The sequence below is a fragment of the Lacerta agilis genome, chromosome 16 (genome assembly GCF_009819535.1).
Source record: "Lacerta agilis isolate rLacAgi1 chromosome 16, rLacAgi1.pri, whole genome shotgun sequence".
In the NCBI taxonomy this organism is placed as follows: Eukaryota; Metazoa; Chordata; class Lepidosauria; order Squamata; family Lacertidae; genus Lacerta; species Lacerta agilis.
This window is the reverse complement of record NC_046327.1, coordinates 35,209,476-35,235,093: the sequence shown is the minus strand read 5'-3', so window position 1 is coordinate 35,235,093 and position 25,618 is coordinate 35,209,476. Positions and strand designations below refer to the sequence as shown.

Below are 25,618 nucleotides of genomic sequence, written 5' to 3'. Positions count from 1 at the left end.
TTGCAATAGGGGGTTGTTGTTGCTTTTAATAGAAAAAGCAGGCTTCCTTTGCTTTAAAACCAAATGAGGAGGGGAAATCAACATGAACTGCAAATTTCAAAGAGACCAACAGAACAAAACATGTTTCGCACACATAGTTATTGAGACAAGGCACTATTATTAAAGACTCAAAATAAGCGCAAGACATATTTAGGAAAAAAAAGGAGGAGTGTTGATAAATGCAAATGAAGAAGGGGAGGGGAAACCTCTTAGGGAGAGAAGAGGCCTAAGAAAAGGAACGTGAAAGCGAAACACGAAGGGGAAAATATCACTGAATGGTAAGGTGGGAGGGGTCGAGAAGGAGGTTATGTAGGGGAGCTGGCAAGCGCGAGGCAGGCCCTCTACATTATGGCTCAGGGCCAGGGCATCTGCTTTGCCTGCAAAGGTTCCACCTTCAATCCCTGACCTCTTGAGTTAGGGCTGGAAAATCCCCTGTCTGAAACCCTGGAGAGCCACCGCCAATCACTGCAGACAAGACTGAGTGAGGTGGACCAAAGGGGTGACCTTCCTATGTTCACCCACAGTGCCTCGAGAACTCTTAAACTCAGGTGGAGTTAGAAGGCAGAGGGAGGGCCTGGACACTGAACTATGAACAGGGTGGATAAAAATCAATTATTATTATTTTATTTAAATTGGATTGTTGTGATTTAAATCAGATTTTTTAAAATTGGATTTTTAAAATAAAATGCTTTTGGAGGAAAAATCTTTCTAAAGAAAGTTTTCTATTTAAGTTACATTATAGTCCAAAGGCTATTCATCAGGAAATAAGGATTTGTTTTAAGTTTTTTACGTGTGCTAAAACTCAGTCTAAGTTTTTTTGGGGTTGTTTTTTTTTTAAATAATTTAACCACATCAGTTAACAAACATGGATACATATGCTACAATGTTATTGTTTTAGTTAAATAAATTGTTATTACGGAAATGATTATTTTTCTCCTTCCGATAAAGTACCGCAGAAAAGTTGTCCAAATATAAACAGTTAACTTATTAAACCTCACAATAATTTCATAATTATCTCTCTATGTATTTCTAATAGTATAACCAAATCAGTAATTTTGATATAACTGTAAAAACTACTCTGAAAATTTATTATTCCAAAAATGAAACCTTCATCTGGTTGTAAATATTAAGATTAAACCAGCAAGAATGAGGCTTTCTGTAAAAGAATGATTTAAATCAAGTCTTAATTACTAGTGATTTAAATCAAGTCTTACTGACTAGTGACTGAAATTGTGATTGAAATCGATTTGATTTAAATCAAATCCACCCTGACCATGAACTCTGTGCTCCAACCGAACCCAAAGGCTAAACTATGCAACAGGGATAAGGAATCTGCAGTCCCCAGGCAGCATGGCCAATGATACAGGATAATAGGAGTCTAGAGAGAAGGTTAAGGGGTGATATGATAGCCATGTTAATATATATAAAAGGATGTCATATAGAGGAGGGAGAAAGATTGTTTTCTGCTGCTCCAGAGAAGCAGACACGGGGCAATGGATTCAAACTACAAGAAAGAAGATTCCACCTAAACATTAGGAAGAACTTCCTGACAGTAAGAGCTGTTCGACAGTGGAATTTGCTGCCAAGGAGTGTGGTGGAGTCCCCTTCTTTGGAGGTCTTTAAGCAGAGGCTTGACAGCCATCTGTCAGGAATGCTTTGATGGTGTTTCCTGCTTGGCAGGGGGTTGGACTGGATGGCCCTTGGGGTCTCTTCCAACTCTATGATTCTATGATTCTAGAGCAATCAGTAGAGGGGCACGGGTCCCTCATCCTTCCTACAGAGGTCCCCAGGACATTGTGAAGCCCACACCCCAGAGTCCTCTTCAGGACAATAGGAATAGCTACGGTCACTGCCAGGCAGGCTGGCTTCTGCATTGGCCTGAATAGGCCATGGCTAGGAGCCGGGCAAGTTACCTTTCCCTGATAAATAAGGCTGAGCCTCCGCCTGCTCTGTTTCACATCCTGACTCAACCCCCAACCCCACACCTCCCGGTAACCTTGGGTTAGAAAACAAACCCTCCATTTGATTCCTGACAAAACCACCCCCTGGCCTGGATCCCCTGCCAATACCGCTCAGTAGAAGAGGCACCCTGTCCACTTTTAATAGGCAAGTCATCTTCTAAGATGATCCAGATGGAATGCATAAAACAATCCAGATGGCTCAAGATTAGTGAGCTAGTATCTACTCTGTTAAGGGACCCAGGTGGCGCTGTGGGTTAAACCACAGAGTCTAGGGCTTGCTGATCAGAAGGTCGGCAGTCCGAATCCCTGCCACGGGGTGAGCTCCCGTTGTTCGGTCCCAGCTCCTGCCCACCTAGCAGTTCAAAAGCATGTCAAAGTACAAGTAGATAAATAGGTACCACTCGGGCGGGAAGGTAAACGGCGTTTCCATGCGTTGCTCTGGTTCGCCAGAAGTGGCTTAGTCATTCTGGCCACATGACCTGGAAGCTGTCTGTGGACAAACACCAGCTCCTTCGGCCTATAGAGTGAGATGAGCACCGCAACCCCTGAGTCGGACACGACTGGACCTGATGGTCAGGGGTACCTTTACCTTTACCTATCTACTCTGATAGAGAAGGGAGAAACTATGCCACTCTAACCAGTAGCGGAAATCCTTCAGGTCCTTCTCCTCTCTAACACAACAATCAATTTAAACTCACTTATGAAGAAGAAAAGCCTACCCAAAGCAAAGCTTCTCTTTGCTCTCTCTCTCTCTCATATGAGCCCCCAATTCAAGTCTGGAAGCCTACGGGCAGATCAAACTAAGCCCCAGGAGTTTTTCAGGCCACATCCAAAGCTCCACAATCCTGTGTTCGTGCCACACAGACTTTGAAACTGGTAATAGAATTCAGGATCCTGAGAATCACAGCTTTCCTTAAAAATAAAAACCTGGGTCTTTAGACTGTAAAACTTGGCGAAAAAGTATATGGGCAATGACTGGTGAAATCTCAAAAGCTGGAGTAGATGGATTTCCAGCGGTTAGTGTATGATAAGCCCAGTGCAAGCAACTTGCATGGTGGGACATACACTGAGTCCACACACCAGGAAAGTGTCCCCATCATTGACTGCAACCAAACCCTAACCCCTGATTTGAGGTGGGGCCACTATACAAATTGGCACACTCTATGCAAGCTACAAAATCCAGTTTTCCTGGTACAGAATCTGAGTTGTACCTTTCTAGCACACAATTTGTAATGTTCACACTTCAACATTTTTTGGCAGGGAAGGAACCATGGGGGCACTAGATTTCATATATTCTCAATGTTATAAACTCTTAACATGGTTCTTTGCTCCAGAACCTGCCCTGCTCTGTAGCTTTTACACGTTTCCTGCTCCGATTTTAGAACATGAGAAATGTAGAATGCACCATGGAAATGAACAAGCAATGGGATTTTTAAGATAGATGTAAAACATCCTTTGAAGGCGCTCAAGATGGAGGAGGGAGGAAGTGAAATTCAACATTTAGCACAAGAAATCCCCTGTGGGCATTACAGTTCAGAAAACAGTAACTAAAAGTAAACTAAAACCACAATCCTTTAGAGGGGGAATCCTCTCCCCAACACAATTCACAACCAGTCAGTTGGCCCAAATAGCAGGTTGCCTCTCAAAGATATCCCACATGGTAGCGGAGGTTTAGGATCAGAGTTTTCCTTCTCCTACACGGGCTTTATTCTCAGGTTGAAGAAGCCCATCACTTCCCTCTATAGCATCTGCAGAAACTGCCTTCGCGACCATTGGAACCACTATCTGCCAGAGACTGTCTTTCTTTCTTTTTTACATTTCAATAATTTTATCATCATTTTAACATTTCAAAACTTGACTTCCTTCCCCCACTTTCTGCGGCTCCTTAAATTTATCTTTTATATTTTCTGCATATCCAAATTAACTTAATTTACTCATTTATTCGTCTACTTTAAATATATACTCTTATAAAACTGCAGGTTATTACAATAATCCTACCAATGTTCTTATCTGTTTACCATTTATTCGTAAATATTCAATAAGCCATTTCCATTCTTTCGTAAAAAGTTTGTTATCTTGATTTCTTATTTTTCCGGTAAGTTTTGCCATTTCTGCATATTCCATAAGTTTTTGTATCCATTCTTCTTTTGCTGGAACTCCAGAGCCTGTCTTCACATGCAGGGCAAGTCCCTAACTCACCAGGGCTTTGAGACTTTAAAAATAATAGCAGCAATAATATTTTTTATTGTTTATATGCCACCCATCTGACTGGGTTGCCCCAGCCACTCTGGGCGGCTCCCAACAAATTTTGGGACCAGAAGCAAAATTATGCAAAATACAGGACACAGCATTCCATTCTCTTGGTTTCAAATCTGGCTGCTTCACAAGTACTTCTGCCCTACCCATCCCAGCAAAAAAATAAAATAAAATAAAAATTCTTACCATAAGACACATTCAAATACAGTGGTGCCTCGCAAGACGAAATTAATTCGTTCCGCAAGACTTTTCGTCTTGCGGAAATTTCGTCTTGCGAGGCACCGTTTCCCATAGGAACGCATTAAAATTTAATTAATGCGTTCCTATGGGGAAAAAAGTCCGGGGGCCCCTTCCGACCGTCACCGGAGCCTCGCCGCGCCGTGTTTTAAAGCTACAGGGAGCGAACAGCAGCACTGCTGTTCGCTCCTTGCAGCTTTAAAACGTGGCGCGATGAGGCTCCGGTGGGGAGAGGCGGCGTCGGATCGCGCACGGCCATCCAAAATGGCGGCGCGATCCCACTCCGCCCCCCCGCGCACCGGAGCCTCGCCGTGCCGTGTTTTAAAGCTGCAGGGAGCGAACAGAAGCATTGCTGTTCGCTCCCTGAAGCTTTAAAACGCGGCGCAATGAGGCTCCGGTGCGCGAGGGGCGGCGTCGGATCGCGCACGGCCATCCAAAATGGCGGCGCGATCCCACTCCGCCCCCCCCCGCGCACCGGAGCCTCGTCGCGCCATGTTTTAAAGCTGCAGGGAGCCAACAGCAGCACTCCTGTTCGCTCCCTGCAGCTTTAAAACGCGGTGCCGCGCCATTACAGGGAGCTGTAAAGGCTTACCTTTTTCTCCGGTCGGGAGGGGTGTTGTGCATCGCATCCATCTTGGATCGACTGTGCATGTCTGGAGATCGCAGGCATGCACAGTCGATCCAAGATGGATCGCGTCCATCTTGGATCGACTGTGCATGTCTGGAGATCGCAGACATGCACAGTCGATCCAAGATGGATGCGATGCACAACACCCCTCCCGACCGGAGAAAAAGGTAAGCCTTTACAGCTCCCTGTAATGGCGCGGCACCGCGTTTTAAAGCTGCAGGGAGCGAACAGGAGTGCTGCTGTTGGCTCCCTGCAGCTTTAAAACACGGCGCGACGAGGCTCCGGTGCGCGGGGGGGCGGAGTGGGATCGCGCGGCCATTTTGGATGGCCGTGCGCGATCCGACGCCGCCCCCCGCGCACCGGATCCGCGCCGCGCCGCGTTTTAAAGCTGCAAGGAGCGAACAGCAGCACTCCCTGCAGCTTTAAAACATGGCGGGGCGAGGCTCCGGTGCTTACAGTGGTACCTCGCCAGACGAATTCGTCTTGCGAAAAAGAGCCATAGACGAATTCGTCTCGCGAGTCAACTAAAAACTCGCAAAACCCTTTCGTTTTGCGAGTTTTTCGTTGTGCGAGGCATTCGTCTTGCGGGGTACCACTGTAGAGAGATTGTTTACTCTGCATAGACCCACAATAAAAGGGATGTATGCCTTGCCAGTAAAGTTTGATACAGACCAGAGTCTCTCATCAAAGAGTGTGTGAGGCAGAGGGAACTCACTTGGTCCTGTAGAGCCTGCAGGGCCACCTCATGCTCTTTCCGACGGCTCTGCAGTTGGTCCTTTAAATCTGAGAAGCCCTGTGAAGGGAGGAACAACCTGATCAGGCAGTGAGATTCAGGGGAAGATTTCACCAGTCACCGATATACAGGTGGTTCACCAATAAGGACTATGTAGATAAGGTCAGTTCCTGCCAACCTAGCAGTTCAAAAGCATGTCAAAGTGCAAGTAGATAAATAGGTACCGCTCCGGCGGGAAGGTACATGCCGTTTCCATGCGCTGCTCTGGTTCGCCAGAAGTGGCTTCATCATGCTGGCCACATGACCCGGAAGCTGTACACCAGCTCTCTCGGCCAGTAAAGAGAGATGAGCGCCGCAACCCCAGTCTTGGACACGACTGGACCTAATGGTCAGGGGTCCCTTTACCTTTACCTTTAAATAAGGTCAGTAGGAATCTGGCTCACAGCAAAAAAAGACAAGAGATATGATCTATTGTAGCTTTTCCCATTTTAATGTTGTTTTTAAGGCTGTTCTATCTGGGCTTATTTATGGTACGTCAGTCATTTTAAAAAAAAGGTCAAGGACCCCTGACAGTTAAGTCCAGTCGCGAACGACTCTGGGGTTGCAGCGCTCATCTCACTTTACTGGCCAAGGGAGCCGGCGTTTGTCCGCAGACAGTTTTTCCAGGTCATGTGGCGAACCAGAGCAGCGCACGGAAACGGCATTTACCTTCCCACCGGAGCGGTACCTATTTATCTACTTGCACTTTTTGGCATGCTTTAGAACTGCTAGGTTGGCAGGAGCTGGGACTGAACAATGGGAGCTCACCCTGTCACAGGGATTTGAACCGCCAACCTTCCGATCAGCAAGCCCTAGGCTCAGTGGTTTAGACCACAGCGCCATCAATCATAGCTGTCCCCAAACCAAGGAATTCTGTGAACTGTAATTTAGTGAGATGCTAGGAATGTTCTGTTGGAGATCCTCAGCTCCCTCAGAGAGCCACAGTTTCTAGGATTCCTGGGGGAAGCTGTGGCAGTTCAGCATAGCAATAAAGGTACACCTTTATCCATGCTAGGCCACAATTATGCCAAATGTAGATTTCAGAACTGAGGATGGAGTGGGTGGATGGAGAGAAACAGACACAGAGGTGAGGAGCTAGGCTGAGCTTTGAACCCAGAGCTTTCAAACACTTCTATCAACAGGTTTTCCAGCTGAAGAAATAAAGAAATCTATTTCTGAACCATGAGGGGCAACCACTGAACTCGTGCCCTGAGCAGAGCTAAAACTGGAGCTCATCCCTTCCAAAGGAAGAGGAGGGCAACTCTTACCTGGTTTGCTGTTTGGAGCTCCTGCTGCAGCTTCTGGTTGCGAACCTGCAGGGATTTGAGTTCATCCTCCTTCCGCTGTTGGATCTCCTCAATTTTGGTCCTGAAAGGCGGGCAAGAGGGCTTACTAACAGAGGGAAGGGGGTTCACCAAAATTTACCCATTTCCCCTCTTACTGGTAATTCTCACAGCCATGTCAATCTCATTTTCATGGGGACACAAGAAATTATTCCTTCCTTTGCTGGACCAGGATCCAAGACCTCTTATGCCAGCAACCAGCAGGCGCTAGTGAGCCGACCACAAATTGGTCAAGCCACCTTCAGCTACAGGAGTTCTCTGCGGCAGCACCCAGACTGCACAAACCCCTTGCCTCACGCGCCCCCATCTCGCTTTGAAAACCTTTCTTGTTCAGGTGAGCCTTCAGCTTGCTTTCTGCCCAGTTCTGTTCCTCCGCAATCCTAACCTTGTCTATTCAGAAGTTGTCCCACTGAATTCACTGGGGCTTACTCCCAAATTCAGCGAGGTTAGCGCTGCAGCCTTAACCTCTCTGACTACAGCATGTTGCCCGGTTGCGGTTCGATATCATGCTGCATCACTACGAGTGTCCTGTGCTCTTTGCATTGCTTGCAACATGTCGTTAAGCTGCCTTAAGCACTCTTCTCAGAGTGGAAAGTCAAGGTTTAAAATGGGCAAATAAAGCACAATAAAGTACAGGTGGAGGCTGGGAAGAACACAACATTTCCTGGCACAGTGCAATGCAGGAACGTTCCTGGGCTTCTTGGGTGTGTGCCCATGTGCCTTTGCTCCAGCCCAACCAGGCATGCGACGCAGCTCATTCCACCCACTGACTGGCCCTTGCAAGCTCACCTTCCTGGTCCCAGCCTGCCAGGCTACAAGAAATGCCACCAGCCTTTTGTGGTCTTCTGCTGGTCAAGGCTGTAGCCACCAGCAGCGACTTCCACCATTGCCTACTGCTCACTTTGCCCCTGCAGGAGTCTTTGCTCCACCCCAACACCCAGGGGGCTTTCTGCCATGGCCTTGTCCAAACTGTGAACCAACAACAACAACAATTTATTATTTATTCCCCACCCATCTGGCTGGGTTTCCAATCACTGTGTGTGTGTGAGAGAGAGAGAGCACAAAGCCAGATGCTCTAGGACAGGGTTTCTCAAACTTGGGAACCACTAGCTAGGGATAATGGGAGGAGTAGTCCAAAAACAGCCAGAGACCTAAGTTTGGGAAACCCTGCTCTAGGAAGCTCGCTCCATACCTGCTGTCATTGTAGAGAGCTTCCTTTTCAGTCTGAAGCCGCAGAAAGCTAAGAAGGGGGGAGGCAAGACAGAGGAAAATGTTAAACACATGCATCAGGGTAGGTCCCCAAAAAGGACACTCAGTGCTAAACACAGCAAGAACTCCCCCCCCCCACTATTTTATGCTGTGAAGTGTTATATGAGAATATATAATAAAGATATACATATCTACAAACCCAAATCAAAGCAGTTGCAGAATGTCGGAGTCCAAATTCTACAAAGATGCAGAACAAACTCAGCCCTGCGTGTCAATGCCCAATGACAGGAAGCACGCTTATTAGTTGGATGTGGCAGAAAGTCCTGACTGCTAATAAGAAAGAAACTTACCTCTCCTGTTTCTTCTTGAGCTTCTCAGCCATCTGCACAGGAGAGAGAATGGGTTGTGAGTTCCCAATGGCAACCATGATCGCCCCTCAAAAACATCCATGCCACCCACCCATGCCACTTTCCCTGCCTCCAAGAAGTGGAAAGCACACACAGGTGTTTACACCTCCTCCTTACTTTGCTGAGTTCTTGCTGCAACCGAGACATCTCTGCCGTCTTGCATGCCTACAGGAGGCAAACAAAAGCACACATTTCTCAAGTAATAATAATAATAATAATATTCATTATTTGTACCCCGCCCATCTGGCTGGATTTCCCCAGCCACTCTGGGCGGCTTCCAACAAAAATCAAATACATTAAAATATCACACATTAAAAACTTCCCTAAAAAGGGCTGCCTTCAGGTATTTTCTGAATGTCAGGTAGTTGTTTATCTCCTTGACCTGTGATGGGAGGGCGTTCCACAGGGCGGGCGCCACTACCGAGAAGGCCCTCTGCCTGGTTCCCTGTAGCTTTGCTTCTCGCAGTGAGGGAACCGCCAGAAGGCCCTCGGCGCTGGATCTCAGTGTCCGGGCTGAACGATGGGGGTAGAGAAGCTCCTTCAGGTATACAGGACCGAGGCCGTTTAGGGCTTTAAAGGTCAACACCAACACTTTGAATTGTGCTCGGAAACGTACTGGGAGCCAATGTAGATCTCTCAGGACTGGTGTTATGTGGTCCCGGCGGCCACTCCCAGTCACCAGTCCAGCTGCCACATTCTGGATTAATTGCAGTTTCCGGGTCACCTTCAAAGGTAGCCCCACATAGAGCGCATTGCAGTAGTCCAAGCGGGAGATAACCAGAGCATGCACCACTCAAGGGTTCAGAGTGCTTCTCTCTCTCTCTCTCTGTCTCTCTCTCTCTCTCTCTCAGAAAACCCTTCCAGCATCCCTGCCAGATACGTCTGCAACAGCCTTCACAATCAAGCTGTGCTGGCTGGGGTTAAAGGGAGCTGTAATCCACAACGTTCAGAGCACACCTGGTTGGCAAAGCCTGGTCCATAAGGGAACAGCTGGCTTAGTGCAGCAGCAAGAGAGAGGGGGCAAGACTTGTGCTCTTCTTCTCCACTAAGAAACTAGGGCTGACTCAGCCCCCAATGTAGACAAATTCATAGAAGAGAGGGCTATCAGCAGCTTCTAGCCACAATGGCTATGCTCTGCCTCCGCTACTGGCGGCAGTAGGTCTCTGAACACCAGCTGCTGGGAATCGCAAGCAGAGAGAACGCTGTTGCACTCAGGTCCCACTTCCCATAGACCTCTGGTTGGCCCATGTGAGAACAGGGCGGAGGAGGAAGTGCGCAACAGCCGGGAAGAAACACTGAATGACTTGTAGCACCCAAATGAGGGCCAGTTCCTCTGGAGCCCAGTTTGGCACAGGGATGCTTAGCCAGGGAGTAGATGACAGAAAACTGGAGAATGCTTAATCTTTTCCCTTGGTCAGTACAAGGCTTGAACAGTAGCCCTTGGCCCAGAAACCAAAGCTCCCTGCTATGTCTTTCTGGGCTCCCACATGCTCTCCAGCAAGGGCTTTTTGAGGGGAGACCAGAACTGTGTTTAATTTGCTGAGCATCTGAATTCCAGAAGGGGGTGCAAAACAAACAGCTCTCCTTGCAGGCTGCTTTTGACCAGCTCAAGCTGCCGCTCCTGGCTAGAAGCCAAAGGCTGGCAGGAGGACGTCAGCACCCAATGGTGCCTCCTCCACACACCCACGCACCTCGAGGCTCTGCAGCTGCTCCTTCAGGAGTCGTTTCTCCTCCCGCTCCGTCTGCCACTTCAGCTCCACCTCGGACAGCAGCTGCTGGGAGGTGGTGCTGTCAGCTGCCTGCGGCTCCGAACCCGCCTGGCTGGCAGGAGGAGACTCCACGGAGGCGTCGCCCTCCCCGCCACCTCGGTCTTCTCCCTGCCGGGCCACTTCCTTCTCATAGCGCTCCTGCAAAGCTGAGGAACAAGAGCCGCCGCTGTGGGTCCCCAGATTCAACCCAGATTGCCTCCAAAGCCCCGTCCCCATCTCAACCAGTGCCCCTTTGCCCTGAGAAATTATTATTTGAAACGAGCCTTTTGAAAATGCTGCCAAGCGCTTTGCCATCGCTACTCTGCTTGAAGTCGTGGGGCCTGAGAAAGACTGGCAAGACTCAAGACCACCCAATTTCAGATCTGAGACAGGATCTGAACTCTGGGGGCCCCAACCTCCCGGCAGCAGGAAGCTAGGGGACCTATGGCCCTCCAAGCATTGCTGGGCTCCAGCTCCAAGCAGTCCCAGAAAGCACGGCCTATGATCAGGGATGATGGGAGTTCTAGTCCAACAATATCTGGAGGACCACAGGTTCGCGTGTTCTGCTGCAGGCAAGGAACTCTCTCTAGACAAATACTGGTCTGGGCTCACAGTTCAGCATGCACATGGGTTATACAACGGATACATGGCCAGGGAGGAGAAGCTATGGCCCTTCGGATGTTGCTGGACTCCAGCTCCCATCATCCCTCACCACTCACTGGCCATGTTGGCTGAGGCTGATGGGAGTTACAACCCAACAATATTGGGAGGTCACCAGATCTTCTCTCCGTTGCATCCAACCAACCCCATTTCCTGGACTTCATTGCATTTATCCTGAGCAAGCCCAGCCCAATGCAGAGTGGTACCTGCCATGTTCTTCTGCAGTGCAGAATTCTCTGCCTGGAGCCTCAGCAGCTCCCCATCCGCAGGGCTGGCCCCTTCGGGGGCTGCTGGCCCCCCTTCCCGGAGACTCTTGTTCTCCTTCTCCAACTGCTCGATCTGGGCACACAGCTGGGTTAGAGAGACCAGAGGGTTAACTGCAGGCAACAGCACAGTCTTCAGGGAAGCAGGGAGGCATTCACAGCTGATCCATCTGGGCAGAAACAGGCACACTGCTACACCAGGATCTTCTTTCTCAGAAGAAGCACCAGCTACCTGCACCCTTCTGAAGAACAGTCTTGGAACCAGCCCTGTTCCAGCATGACAACCGCACAGCTCCTCTGACTGTTCTTTGGAAGGATGCAGGTAAGGGCTGCAACAGCTCCAACTTTACAAGTCTGGAAATAAACCCAGGATTGTATCAAAAACTCCTGCCCACATTAATTAACCCACACTATTCAAATTACAGTCATGCTGTGGCTAACGAAGTGCATCCCATGCAGGAAAGCATTCAGAAACTCGGTCTCTATGACTCAAGCAACACACTATGGGGAGGGAGGAGGGGAGGTGAAACCCTGTCCTGGTGCCACCTACCAGTCTGACTGGGCAGCTGGGGCACAGGAGTAAAATATATTACTTCATAAACCCAAAGAAAGCCAAGCAATCAGGTAGACAGCAATCTTGACAGCTGGTCCTTTGGCACACCTACCATGCTCTCTGTCTGGTACCCTATTTTGTTAAGCTGTGGTCCCCATGAAAAAGGGTGTAGGGGGAAACAAGACCTTGGAGGAGGAAATATCTCCTTGGGGCCACAGCTGTGGATGGAAGATTAAAAATACAGCATCATATACACAGTTAGCCTACTGTGTTCTGACGAAAGTGTGATTCTCGTGCTCCTGTGCCAGAATTCTGGGTGGCTCATCAGTGGCTCTCAATGCCATGTTGTGCCTCACAGCAGCGCCCCCTGGTAGGCCCCTAGCGCTACTGCAGAAACAACTTCAGCAGTCAAGTACCTTGGAGAGCTCCTGCATGAGAGTGCTGTTTTGCAGCCTGAAGTCATCCTCCTGGCTGTGCAGTTTTCCCTGAAGCATTTCATTTTCACTAAGCAAGGCATCCACCTCCTGTGGGGGGGGGGGGGAGAGAGAATTCAATGATACCTCAAAGACAGACAGACGTAAGCCCTGCGGTGCTCATCATCCCTCCACTAGGGGCCAGCACCTAATCCACAAGCGGAAGATTTGTTTGTTTCCCAACCACAAGAGGAAATGCCCCTACTTACTATCTTCCTGTTAGCTTCTTGCCTTTCTCCCAGAAACATACAGGGCCACTCAGCCCTAAGCAAGTGGTACTTACTCATAGGCAGAGTGCCACAAACTACAGAATGGGTAGCAGAAGTACTTGATTGGACAAGGGTGTAACTGGAAGGGAGGGAGGGGGAGGAAAAAGCGACAACCCCCCCTCTTCTACTTTTAGTGGAAAATGTTTGGAAGGCATTATTCCTATCTCAATTGGTCCACTGCCAGTTGCCAGCTCTTTTCCCTACTTGACACTTAGAGCAGATATAATGAAACAAAAAGTAGCTGTGTCACTATATCCTGAATCTTCAAATGGCCAGAATGCTAGAACTTTTTCAAGATCTGGGTTGGAGATGAGCTGGGTAGAGAAATCAGGTTTATTTTTTCCCCTGGGGGGTAGGGCTGCTTCCACCTCAGCTTAGGTTATTGATACTCCCAACGTATGGGGAGGTGGACTTTCATTAGGGGAAAGGAGGCCTTGCAGAGCAGGGGCACATTAACTGGACCTCACCTCTTGGCCAAGTTCGACAGGTGGAAAGGGCCGGTCACCCTACCCAGATGCCTGCTAGTGTGGCAATTAGGTGTGTGGTCTGGCAAAAACAGCTGGACTAAATGGGGGGACCTGGTGGGCTCAAACAGGCCCACAAGCTGGAGGTGCTCCCCAAACCATTGATAGATGAATGATAAAATAATGACAGGTGTTGGTGGGAGAGATGGAGTTGACTTTAGCAGGATGATAATTGGGAACACCCACAGCAAGCAACACATGCAAGAAGCCTTACCTGAGCCTTCTTGCTCTTATTCAGAGCCTGGGAAAGAGAGAAATTGGTTAATAATACATCAACAGGAAGGTGGAAAAACAGTTATCATTACACGCCAGAGTCAGAGTGAATTATTTCCATGGCAGGGAGTACCCACTGGTACCTAGTGCCTTGGGCTTTGTGGTTCCCCCACTCCCTCCCAAAAAGGGGAGGTGTGCAATGAAGAACTTTACCTTCTGAGCTTTGGTAAATTCCTTATCCAAATAGGTCACCCGTTGCCGAAGACCATTTAATTCTAAAAAATATCAAAGGAACAAGGGATCAGCATTGAAGAAGTACTTTAGAGAGAGGGCCGCTGGTTTCTATGATTCTGTACTTGTAGAACATGACATGAACTCTGGGATCTGACACAGAACTCGAATCTCAACATTTTAAATACATGCATATAAAAGAGCAAGCTTTGTGTCCTCTCTCGTAACCGCATTTCAGAAGCAGAGCGTGTGTATGTTTCTGCTGCAGTGAGGTATCTTTCCTGGTCATTGGAAATGACAAAGAGACCACAGGATCCGGGAGCACAGCAGCAGCACAGCCAAACAGGAGTGTCATGGGAAAGTTTCACAAGAGGTAAGAAGACACAGAAAGACGTTAGGCCTTCCAACAGTGCACAGAGAGCAGCCAGCCAGTCATCTTAAGGAAGGCGAAAGCAGACGAAAGAAGGACAAAGGACAAAAGAGGATACCAGCGATCGGCTGAGGTGGAACCCCACTTCCTATCTGATGGCAAGACTAGAGAGCTTCAAGCTGGAGAGGGAAGTTGTCTGTTTGGCAACCTCTTCATCCCTGTCCAAGGATGTGGGGAGACTGGCAAGCCCCTGGAACTTCAGCATAATTTATTCTGCTTCTGCTACTTATAGGAAGGTAAGAGGCTGGTTAGGGCACCAACACCCAACCCTCTAACCACAGGAAAGGTGATTTGGCAATTTGCTTCACTTCTACAATTTCATCAGGCATTGCTTATACACTTCCAAGTATGCCTTTGCAATCATATGGACTACTGGTGGTTTTTAATGAAAGCTGAATTCTGTGGTCAACACCAGATCCAACCTCCCTTCCCTTGTTTTTTGCACTCCAACAAGCCACGGCACACAGGTAGCCTGGTGTGTACAGAAAATGCCAATCCTGCTTTATGTTTTCCTCCTGCAACCATTATTTTCCTTAAAATTCCGGACTCGACACCAGTTTCGTTGTGGGACACAGAACAGAGCACATGTTACACGTGTACAGCTATTAACATAAATAGGAGTCAAGGTGATTGTGATACTTTAATCTCAGTTGCAGAACACAGAAACCTGTGAACAGCATGCTGTACCCCAGTAGCCAGAGATACTGGCAGTCTCAAGGGGGCTGGCAAGGAAAGGTCCACTTCTTACCAGCAGTGTTTTTGCGGAGTTCATCAGAAAGCTGGTAATTTTGAGTCCGAAGTTCCAGTAGCTGAGCCTAGCAAGAGAAACAGCAAAGGATGAAGAAGCTGGCAGGGCCAGTCAATGCAGAACTCTGGCCAGGTCTGTGGCCAAGAGCCCAGGGCTTTTTCCACTGCTCAAGCCGGGAACATGAGTTCCTTGGGATACAATGCGTGGGACGCTTTTTGAATTGTGGACAATGAAATCCAAATCTTATTTCATCTGTCTTCAACCTTTAGGAAATAAGCCTGCATTACTCTCATTTTGCAAACGGGAGGCCCAGAAATCATAGAATCATAGAGTTGGAAGGGACCCAAAGGGTCATCTAGTCCAACCCCTTGCAATGTAGGAATATTTTGCCCAACATGGGGCTCAAACCCACAACCGTGAGAAGAAGAGTCTCATAATAATAAAAAGTAGTAGTAGTAGTAGTAGTAGTAGTAACAGTTCAAGGTGATCACAGAGATAGGACTTGAACCCTGATCTCAGTAACCACCCATTTAAGAAATGACTCTCCAAAATTCATCATCTCTATAGACTTCTTCATAAAGGTCCATGAAACATTATCAAAGGCCTTCTATGCATCTATAAACATCATTGCTTTTCATTTCTCATCTCCAGATATTCTATTATTTCAATTGTATTCCTTATATTGTCTTTCATCTGATGGCCTGGAAGAAATCTGGCCTGGTCTTGGTGAATTATATCCTTTAATACCACTTTCATGCGGTTTGCTAATATAATTGCAAACAGTTTATAATCCATTAAGAGATCGGTTTATAATTTTTAACAGATAATATGTCCATTTCCTGTTTTGGGATAAGTGTAATATACATGTCTACCCTGGAGTTTGATATGGGGGATTTGGATGCAGCAATCTGTAAGAAATGGAAAGACTGCATCAGTTTCCCCCATTTGTTATTCTTGAATGCAGCCTTTCCCAACTTGTGGCCAAAGCTCCCATCATCCCTATCCCCTGGGCTAGGGCTGATGGGAGTTATCATTTTTGAATTTCTTAAGTTGCTTCATCTTGCCCAGGGCAATCCAAAGTGACTTACTACAAAAGAGACAGACAACCCCTTCCCCACATTAAAACCGACACTCCAAAACACCTGGAGGGGAGGGCACCAGCATGGGGAAGGCTGTTTCCGGCCACCAATAAGTGACTCTGGGATTGTGGGACAAGGTGCCAAACACCATGCAGTCGGCCATATTTCACCTAGGACTTCAGAGCAGGGGACTTTCTGGGGGACTCCAGAGGTTGTACTCAAACAACATCCATCAAGCCCAGCCAGCAGAGCTAATGGTCAGGGCTAATGGGAGTTGTAGCCCAGTAACACTGGATGGTCACAGGTTTTCCCACTCCTGCTTTATAGTCTTAACTCTGCTCTCTCACAATAGCACACCCCACAACTTGCATATGTTTTTGATCTGTGAAAGAAATCATTGTATCAACTGCCTCCTTCCCCACAAGAGATAGTTGTGTTTCAGCAGCAAAGCAAAAAGCATACATTGTTTGAGTGCTGGAAAGAGTTGCTGCAGGTATCAGAAAGTCAACATAACCAAGTCTGGAACAGGGCAGAAAGAGTCCTTGTGTTTATCACATGATAAACCCCCTCCAGGGCTCCTTTCATTGCTAGCTGATTTCTCCTGACATTGAACTGACCCCCTCAAGGTCCTAAAACAAAATGAAGTGGACCAAGTTTCTTACTGTGTTGTATTCATCAGGAACGGGGAACCTTGCTGTTGGACTACAATTCCTATCATCCCCAACCACTGGCTCTGGTGGCTGGGGCTGATTGGAGTTGGAATACAAGATCATCTCTAGAGCTACAGGTTCCCATGTATATATCAAAAACCTACTTATGGACACAGACAGCACCCTTACAGTGAAATTAACATGCCCCTTCACAAGTAAAATTCTCCACTGTGCATGTGATTAATCAAGGACCAATGGGCCCTTATGCACTCTGGAAAAGCAACCTGTGATCTGGTTAATGGACCAAAGGTGGTTGGGGAGTGGGAAGAAGAGGTCAAGGTATGGGATATATCATCACAGAATTGTAGAGTTGGAAAGGACCCCAAGGATCATCTAGTCCAACGCCCTGCGATGCAGGAATCTCATCCAGTTTGAAACCATGCCAGACGCTGCTTAGGTTTCCAAATTTCCAGTTTTATTGTTTGATCTCTTCTTTTATAAAAGCAGCTGGAGAATAGGAGCTTCATTCACCATTTTTCATGCTTCAAAAGTAAAGCAGCGTTGCTGAAGCTCTCAGCAGGGGATCAGGAAGGGCTACTGACTATGTTGCAAGTATTACGTCTCTGAATACTAGTTGCTAGGAATCACAAGGGGGGAGTTCTCAGGTCCTGATTGCAGACTTCCCACTGACATCTACTTGGCCACTCTGAAAACAGGGTGCTAGACTAGATGGGCCTTTGGCCTGATCTTCTTGGGTTCCAGGGCAGCCAGAGGGGAAACAACTGAGGAAAGCAGCAGCAAGTGAAGAAAGCAAAGGAGGACATGACACTGCCTCCCCTACAGGGATGAACTGAGCCCCCAACGATTCTGGGGCACAGCAAGGTGCAAGATGATAGAAATCAGCAAAGATGCCTTGGCATACAAATGAGAACAGGGCTCCATGAATAGTTAAATAGAAGAGGAAATGGTGGCAGGAGAGAAAAGCTACATCTGCTAGAAGCCCCTCTTCTAAAACTATTTAAAACAGATGTGAAGAAGCTTTGACCCTCCAGGTGTTGCTGGACTACAACTTCCATTATCCCTGGCCATTGGCCATGCTTGCTGGGGTTGATGGAGTTGTAATTCAGCACCATCTGGAGGACCAAAGATTCCCCACACATGATTTAAAGGGCAAAGGAACTCCATTCTTCGTTCTCTTTGTCTCTTAGTATACAGAAGGCCAGCAAGTCCTGCAAGAAGTGGGGAGGGAAAAGTAGAGTTAGAGCATGGTAGGGTGGGCTGAGGGAAGCATGTTTATTCTACTGTATTTCTTTAAAATGTTTAGATACCACCTTTCATCTGAAATGACACGATCGTAAAAAGAATGCACAATGCTGGCAGTAATGGCCAGTGAAGGCCAGAGAAAATAAGTGGGTTTTTAATGACATCAGTGTTGGTGCTCAGTTTAGTTCAGAGGAGGGGACAATTCCATAGACAGGAAGCCACAAAAGGAAGGTTTTTTTACTATAAAAAAGTGAACCATCCTGAGATCTTTTGATGAAGGGCAGTATATAAATTAAAATAAATAAATTTATTTTCAGTTTATATGAGAATTTGCCAATGATGATTTGGGGGGAGGCAACAGAAAGCAGAGTGAAAGGTTTAAAGCAAACATCAGCAGAGGATGCCAATTCAAAAGTACTGTGTTTGATAATTCCCACAGGCCAAGGGCTAGCTTATGCATGTTAAAATTTTAGGGATGCACTTAAGGCACAAGCAAGGAACCTGTGGCCCTCCAGATCTTGTTGAATTCCAGCCCCAGCTGGAACACTCAGAGGTTGGGGGAGATGGGAGCTACAACCCAGAAACATTTAGAGCAGCTGTTCTCAACCTGGCGGGCAGGGTGAGGAACGTTCCCAGATGTTGTTGGACCACTCTTCCTGCTGGCTAGGGATGATGAGAGTTGTAGTCCAACAACACCTGGGGACCTAAGCTTGGGAAAGGCTCATCTAGAGGGCCACAGGCTCCTCAGCCCTGACCTAATGCGTTTTTAAATGCAGCAAACACACACACACATATAAATAATACAACTGATTAAACAATCTACAGCCTTTTAAATATGTATGGGGGGGGCGTTGTTGGCTTGTAATTGGGGTTTTATCATTATGTACTTAGGTTCTCTTTATGGGTGATCTTGGGGTGAAAGGCGCTATACAAATTTAATAAACAAATAATAACAGCTCCCACGCAGTTCTGCCCCCCCCCAGCCCACCCCCAGCCTCAATTCTTCAGGCATCACCACTTTCTGCATCTCTACCCTGCCCCCCCAAAAAAATCACAATGGCAACTGGACCCCCACCAGACTTTCGACGGCACCCATCCACCCCCGCTCATGACACCCACTGGGTGCTGCACCTCCCAACGCCCCGCCCCACTCCTCTCCCCCCCCCCGCACACCAGCCAGGCCGCCCCGCCATACGCACCTGCATGCGCTCGAACTCCTCTTCAGACAAGGCCTGCGCCATCTTCCCTCCCCCTCCGGCCCCCGGTTCGGATCCTGCTTGGTTCGACCCAAGAGAGGAGGAGGGAAGGCGGGGGAGGAGGGGGAGAAGCCCCGCCCCCGCCCGGCCCGGGATGGCTTTAAGAGGAGATCATAGAGAGGAAGCCGGGAAGAGGAACGATCTCAATGGGGGCTTTCAGTCGCTCTCGCTCTCCTTCCTCCCCACTCCCACCGGAAGCAGAGCGGCATAAGCTAAGCGAAGGAGGGGGGGAAGAGGGAAAGACGCTTGGAGGCCGGAAGTGAGGAAAGGGAGACGTGCCGAAGACCGGAAGTAAGGGAGTATAGAGGTGCCGAAGACCGGAAGCGCGGAGAAGCGCGATGAGCGAAGCTGACCAAGAGGTTAGGATTAGTTACAGGTAGGTAGCCGTGTTGGTCTGCCATAGTCAAAACAAAATAAAAAATAAAAAAATTCCTTCCAGTAGCACCTTTGTTGTTGTTGTTGTTCAGTCGTGTCCGACTCTTCGTGACCCCATGGACCAGAGCACGCCAGGCACGCCTATCCTTCACTTCCTCCCGCAGTTTGGCCAAACTCATGCCAGTCGCTTCGAGAACACCGTCCAGCCATCTCATCCTCTGTTGTCCCCTTCTCCTTGTGCCCTCCATCTTTCCCAACATCAGGGTCTTTTCCAGGGAGTCTTCTCTTCTCATGAGGTGGCCAACTAAGAGACCAACTAAGTTTGTTCTTGGTTCCAGTTACAGGTAGGTAGCCGTGTTGGTCTGCAATAGTAAAAACAAAATAAAAAAATCCTTCCAGTAGCACCTTAGAGACCAACTAAGTTTGTTCTTGGTATGAGCTTTCGTGTGCATGCACAGTTCTTGGTTAGGAGGCAGCTAAACTCTTCGTGCTTCTCTTCCCTGCCCCGCCAGTCCGTATTATGGGATGGAACGGGGGAAACAGAGAAAGTGCGGAGGCACGCGAAGCCCACCGGCTCAGGGGTGGAAGCTGCCTTTTCCTGCGCCTTAAGACACGGGGAGGGACGCCCGGGGGGGGGGTGGAGGTGCAAGAGGCCGGAACGGAGCCCACAGAGGCCCGCGGTATTGTATAGATTTCGGCGCTTTCCACAGCCCCCCTTTCGGCGGAGGGGGGCACCGCAGCCCTCCTGGCCTCTTCGAACCTGACTGGAAGCAGGCGAGGGTCGTCAAGCTCCATCCTTTATATATATTTAGATATAGGTAGATAGATATCTAAGGGAAATTTTTTAGGAAGTGAGCGGCGTAGAACTATTGCGAGAAGAATTCTCAGTGATTAGGAAAACTACTAGAATCTTCCCGCGGGGGGAGATTTAAATGTCCTCCTTATTCCCGCCTTCCTCCCCCCCCCAAAAAAAAAGAATTAAAGAAAACAGCAACAATTTACAGTGTAGTCAGGGAGATGAAGTAACGTTCACACAAAGCAGAAGCGGGCTTCATGGAGATCAGGCACATTTCCCTCCTAGAGCGGCTTTCAGTAAGTGGAGGTTGGTTGCCCTTGGGTAGGAGAGTTTAAGACATGATTATAGTTGCCGTTGCCGGGTTATTCTTGCAGAAGCACTAGAAGCTGCCTTGCAGCAGAGTGAGGCCAGTGTGTGTGTGTGTGTGTGTGTACAATATATACACATACATAAATGGGTTGAGAGGGGTGTTAGGGGAGGGGTAGTACCTCGTGGGTGACACCTCCTGCTCCTTCTGGGTCAGTTTGTTTACCTTTGGTCTCCACCCTGCACTCCTGTGGCTCCTAGAAGCTGTCAGCATGCACCAGCAGCTACATCCCAGGAGGCAGCTTTGACTGGCTGGCTAAACCAGGTGAAGGGAGCCAATGGGTCTCAAAACCTTGGGGCTTCCCCTGCATGTGAAGACAGGCTCTGGCGGATGGACGATAACCATCATGGGTCCAACGGTCAAGAGGGCAGTTTCTGCACGTGCTGTAGAGGGAAGTGGGGAGCAAATGGGGCTCGCCAACCTGGAAAACTGATCCTAAACCTCTGCTGCCTTACAGGATATATTCAGGAGAAAAGGCTAAGGAGTAAGCCCTACACAAAGGTGGTTGGATGGCGCTTTGTACGCCTCTTTCCATAAACTCCTGCAGCCAAGCTGATGCCTAGCATATTACTCTGCTTTTGTTTGGTCCACACCAGCGATGCAAAGAGGAGGGTGTTGTCATCTGGGCAGCCCTGGACCTCCATACAAGCTGGTGCCCCAGGGAGGTCACTTTGGTGCTGCTAACGCAGTAGTTTGACTTCACCCGTAGAGGTGCACTCTGTTGTCTCTCAAGACAGATTGATGCCAATAAAAATACACACGTACACACATATGTGTGTATGTATCAGTATGGTTTGGCATTAGCTGTGCAATATTTCACAGTATGGCTGCCATATAAAAAAACGCTAAGCTTCTTGACGTCTCCTAGAGTACAGACATGGCTTCAAGGTGACTGTGGTGTATAATATACAGTTCTTTCATTCAGTCTCACCAAGAGTTTTTAAATACTAGGTCTGTACTTGTCCTCAGGTTCTTGTACCACTGTCTTCTGCCACTTACGAAGGGTAGACAACTGTATGATTGGCAGCATTCCCCCATAAAATATTCACAAGTGGCAAGAGAAATTACCACATCCCTATCTGAGAGTGACAGGTGAAAGAAGTAGTGAAAAGTCGTACTGATGCACACCTTTCCTGACTAGATATATGTGTATTTAGCAGTATGGTCTCAGAATTGGACTCTTGAGTGCAAAAGCACTCTGTGGATTAGTCACCCTAATTTTGTTGTGTCTAGATTTAGTATATGACTCCCAGAATGTTCAGCACCCAGATAGTAAATTGGAAGCCCCCCACCCTAAGCAATACCAAAATTTTAATCAAGGTGTGGGGAAATGCTGCCCTGAGTAACCAAGTGACTCCTGCAAATTCAAAAGCTGACCATCCTTGGCCTAAAATAAGGTATATGTACAAACTTCATGGCTGCTGGTTTCTGCCAGCCTTAACAGCATCTTTTGAACTGAGTAGCAGTCTCCTTATTCAGCACCAGGGGTGGAATTGAGCATCACTCTCTTCCTCTTATTTCATCTGTGCAAGCATTTCAGTTTGCAGGACAGAATGACACCCCCCTCCCCCCAAAAAACACCTTCCCCCCATGCTCTGCTCTGGAGGATCTTCTGACCAGCACCCTGAGCCAAAGGGGGCTTCTCTTCCATGGAGGCCAATGGGGGTGGCAGAATACTGTGTCCAGTTCTGGGCACCACAGTTCAAGAAGGATACTGACAAGCTGGAACGTGTCCAAAAGAGGGCAACCAAAATGGTCAAAGGCCTGGAAACAATGCCTTATGAGGAACGGCTTAGGGAGCTGGGTATGCTTAGCCTGGAGAAGAGAAGGTTACGAGGTGATATGATAGCCATGTTCAAATATATAAAAGGATGTCATATAGAGGAGGGAGAAAGGTTGTTTTCCGCTGCTCCAGAGAAGCGGACACGGGGCAATGGATTCAAACTACAAGAAAGAAGATTCCACCTAAACATTAGGAAGAACTTCCTGACAGTGAGAGCTGTTCGGCAGTGGAATTTGCTGCCAAGGAGTGTGGTGGAGTCTCCTTCTTTGGAGGTCTTTTAAGCAGAGGCTTGACAGCCATCTGTCAGGAATGCTTTGATGGTGTTTCCTGCTTGGCAGGGGGTTGGACTGGATGGCCCTTGTGGTCTCTTCCAACTCTATGATTCTATGAAGAGAAGGGAAGAAAGCCCTATAGAGCAAGCAGAAGTCTTAGCACAACACTTCCGCCGACAGGGTCTGGTTAGGTGAATCGCACCACCAAAGTCCCTCCATATTATGACATGCAGTTTAGTGTGGTTTAAAAAAAACCACCCACTTTATATACACTCATGACTGAATTCTCCACAAGACACAATGAGGAAACAGGTACTACAGTAGCTATAGAAAATTGTCATTGCTGGTTTATTTGTTTAGAAGCCTCTAGTACTGGTAGTGGGAATGTTTAAACATACAAAGTAAAAGGACAGAAGGTGCAATCTGGGTAATCACTGAGGGTGTAGAATCCACAACAGGAAAACCAGCCCCTTCCCTCAGCCTGAAATTCTATCCCTTTCATCCCCTTAATCAGACCAACCTTTTGTTAATGGAACCCAGTTCTACTCCTTTTAAGATCTACGACCACTTGCCCTAATCTCATTTTTGCAACTTCCTCTGCTCTCGGTCCTCTTGCTTCTTACAAACAACACACACTGGAATACCACTACAGCGTCTGGTTTGAACACACACTCCTGTTACCCTCACTTCCAGCTCAAGGAGGTCCCAGCCTAGAGACTACTCATATTTCCTCCTACCCAGTGACAACCTCCAGTAAGGCAGCTCTTCTCAGTTTCAAAGGGTGAAATTCAACATCATGCTAAGGTGACTGTTCCTTTTTGGCTTGCCAGCTGGAGCAATCAACCCCCCCCCCCACTATTCCAGAAGTTCTCCCGACCTCCCCAGAGCCAATTTCATGGGACGTGTGGATGAGATGGAGAGAACCCCCACACTAGAAATGGAGGTTCGGGCACTGGGGTTCTGTGGACAGGCCTCATTAGCTGAATCCCACCCAAAATTACACTTCCTGAAGGAAAGACGTCTGGTATTCCATTTTCCAGCACAGACTTCAGACTATGCTGTGATTCTAAAGTGCGGGAGAGACCCAAGGCCCTGTAGAAGCTGTTGGGTTTAAACTGCCGTCAGCCGCAGCCAGGATGGCCAATGATCAGGCGACGACAGCAGGTAGAATCTAATAACTTCTTAGGGGGGCACAAGTTACCCAGCCCTAAAAAGCCATAAAAGCTTAGTGCTTTTAGATAATATTTTGAGACAGCTACTCCTGGGTGACCACTTCTGTTTCGAGGGGGTTCACACACATTCACACAGTGGTGAGGCCAATACTGGAGCCCAAATGATTGTCTCTGCAGCAATTGCGGCCACACTTTTACACCCAACCAAGAGTTGGGTCATACAGAAGCCCGCTTCCAGTATTAAAAAACAACAACTAGTGGATTCAATAAACAGTACAGTCTCATTTGCTCTCTGTTTCTCCTAATGTCCATTTGGTATGCAAAAAGTTTTTGAGTATATAAAAAAACTTGATTATAGCTCCATTTATATTAAAAAAAACCCAAACAAACAGGGGTGACAATTAAATGCAACCACATGAGCAAGAACATTATTTCACGATTTTTTCTGCCTCTGCACCCCACTCCCTTTCTTTGCCCACAAAGAAGTCACAAGGGACAAAAATCAAGTTTTTCTGTGGCCAGGTCAGAACTGAAGGAAAGAGACGACGGAATTTTTTTAAAAAAAATTAAAAGCGGTAGTTTTGATAAAACATTGAATCTGCCGACTTAAACAAGTAAGGATGAGAGTTACAAATAAAAAATGTCTGATAACTATATAAAATAAGCCTAACTTTTTTTTTAAAGGGGAGAGTGCCTCTAAATTACGCAAAAGCAAGGAGGCCACTTTCTCCTCCTCTCCCACCTTAATTTCCCCAAATTATATACAGTACAGCAAAGGCGCAAGAATGCAAACTGGGGGTTGGAGTGGATGAACTGAGGTTTGTGGCTATACACTCCTCACACAGTGTTAAAGAAACGCTCTACTAACGTTTAAAATGGCAGGTTTAGGGAAACGCAAAAATCCACTATTCCCAGAGTTTCTGAAGCTTGGGTCTAGAAGGCTTAGGGCCCCTCACTTTGTGATGGGATACCCTATTTCTCCTGCTCCAGGGGAGGCTTGGTACTACGGTATATGGCTCTGCAAGCCCTCTTTTCCATGACCCTCTTGCTAAAGAGGCAGCAGGTCAAGCTCTCCAAAATATGCAATGTCGGGGAAAGGAAGGGGCACAGCCTATAGCAGCAGAGGGAAGAAGCCTCCGAGATTTGAGGGAGAGGAATAGTCAAGAGCAGGAGCAGGGCACGATGATTAAGGGTGGGAGCCTTCTCCAGCTCCTCTTCCATTGCCAAAAAGTCCCAAGCGCTGCCATCACGAATCATCTTCCATGCTGAAACTGGAACGGCGGCTGCTGCCCTTAGAGGCGCCAGGCGAGACGGAGGAGAGGAGCGGATCAGAGGCACCCAGTGGGGACAGAGCGGTCCCATCGTCCATGAGAACATCCTGCAGGGCTCCCCCGTCGGATCCCAGAGCAAGGCCCAGCCCCAGTTCCTCTGCTGTGAAGGGCAGATCCAGGGACTCTGCAAAGGAAGGAATTGGGTCTCCTCCCAAGGGCTGAGTCAGAAGCCCCTGTGTGGAAGTCAAGGGCAGCCCATGCATCTGCACCTGGAGTTCCAGCTCCTGGGGAAGAGACCAGAGACGGGAGAGTGAGACCCAGCAGCATGCCTGAACTACACTTTCTGCATCCCCACCCCCACCCCTACCCC

At 48.0% G+C, this 25,618-nt stretch overlaps 2 protein-coding genes across 2 annotated transcripts in view; both read right to left on the bottom strand.

Moving 5' to 3' along the window:
- Positions 1-19,399, bottom strand: part of GRIPAP1 (GRIP1 associated protein 1) — a 61,380-nt gene extending 41,981 nt beyond the window's left edge. Inside the window, exons 1-12 of the mRNA XM_033172912.1 lie at positions 19,156-19,399; positions 14,965-15,031; positions 13,769-13,830; positions 13,557-13,583; positions 12,493-12,600; positions 11,467-11,611; positions 10,544-10,767; positions 8,970-9,017; positions 8,796-8,827; positions 8,429-8,476; positions 7,162-7,261; positions 5,837-5,914 (exon numbers count right to left, since the gene is read on the bottom strand). Of these exons, the coding sequence (XP_033028803.1) occupies positions 5,837-5,914; positions 7,162-7,261; positions 8,429-8,476; positions 8,796-8,827; positions 8,970-9,017; positions 10,544-10,767; positions 11,467-11,611; positions 12,493-12,600; positions 13,557-13,583; positions 13,769-13,830; positions 14,965-15,031; positions 19,156-19,197 (981 nt within the window). The 5' untranslated portion in view covers positions 19,198-19,399. The remainder of the gene's footprint in view (positions 1-5,836; positions 5,915-7,161; positions 7,262-8,428; positions 8,477-8,795; positions 8,828-8,969; positions 9,018-10,543; positions 10,768-11,466; positions 11,612-12,492; positions 12,601-13,556; positions 13,584-13,768; positions 13,831-14,964; positions 15,032-19,155) is intronic.
- A 4,821-nt stretch (positions 19,400-24,220) lies between these two features.
- Positions 24,221-25,618, bottom strand: part of TFE3 (transcription factor binding to IGHM enhancer 3) — a 35,240-nt gene continuing 33,842 nt past the window's right edge. Inside the window, 2 exon segments of the mRNA XM_033173000.1 lie at positions 24,221-25,283; positions 25,285-25,532. Of these exon segments, the coding sequence (XP_033028891.1) occupies positions 24,950-25,283; positions 25,285-25,532 (582 nt within the window). The 3' untranslated portion in view covers positions 24,221-24,949.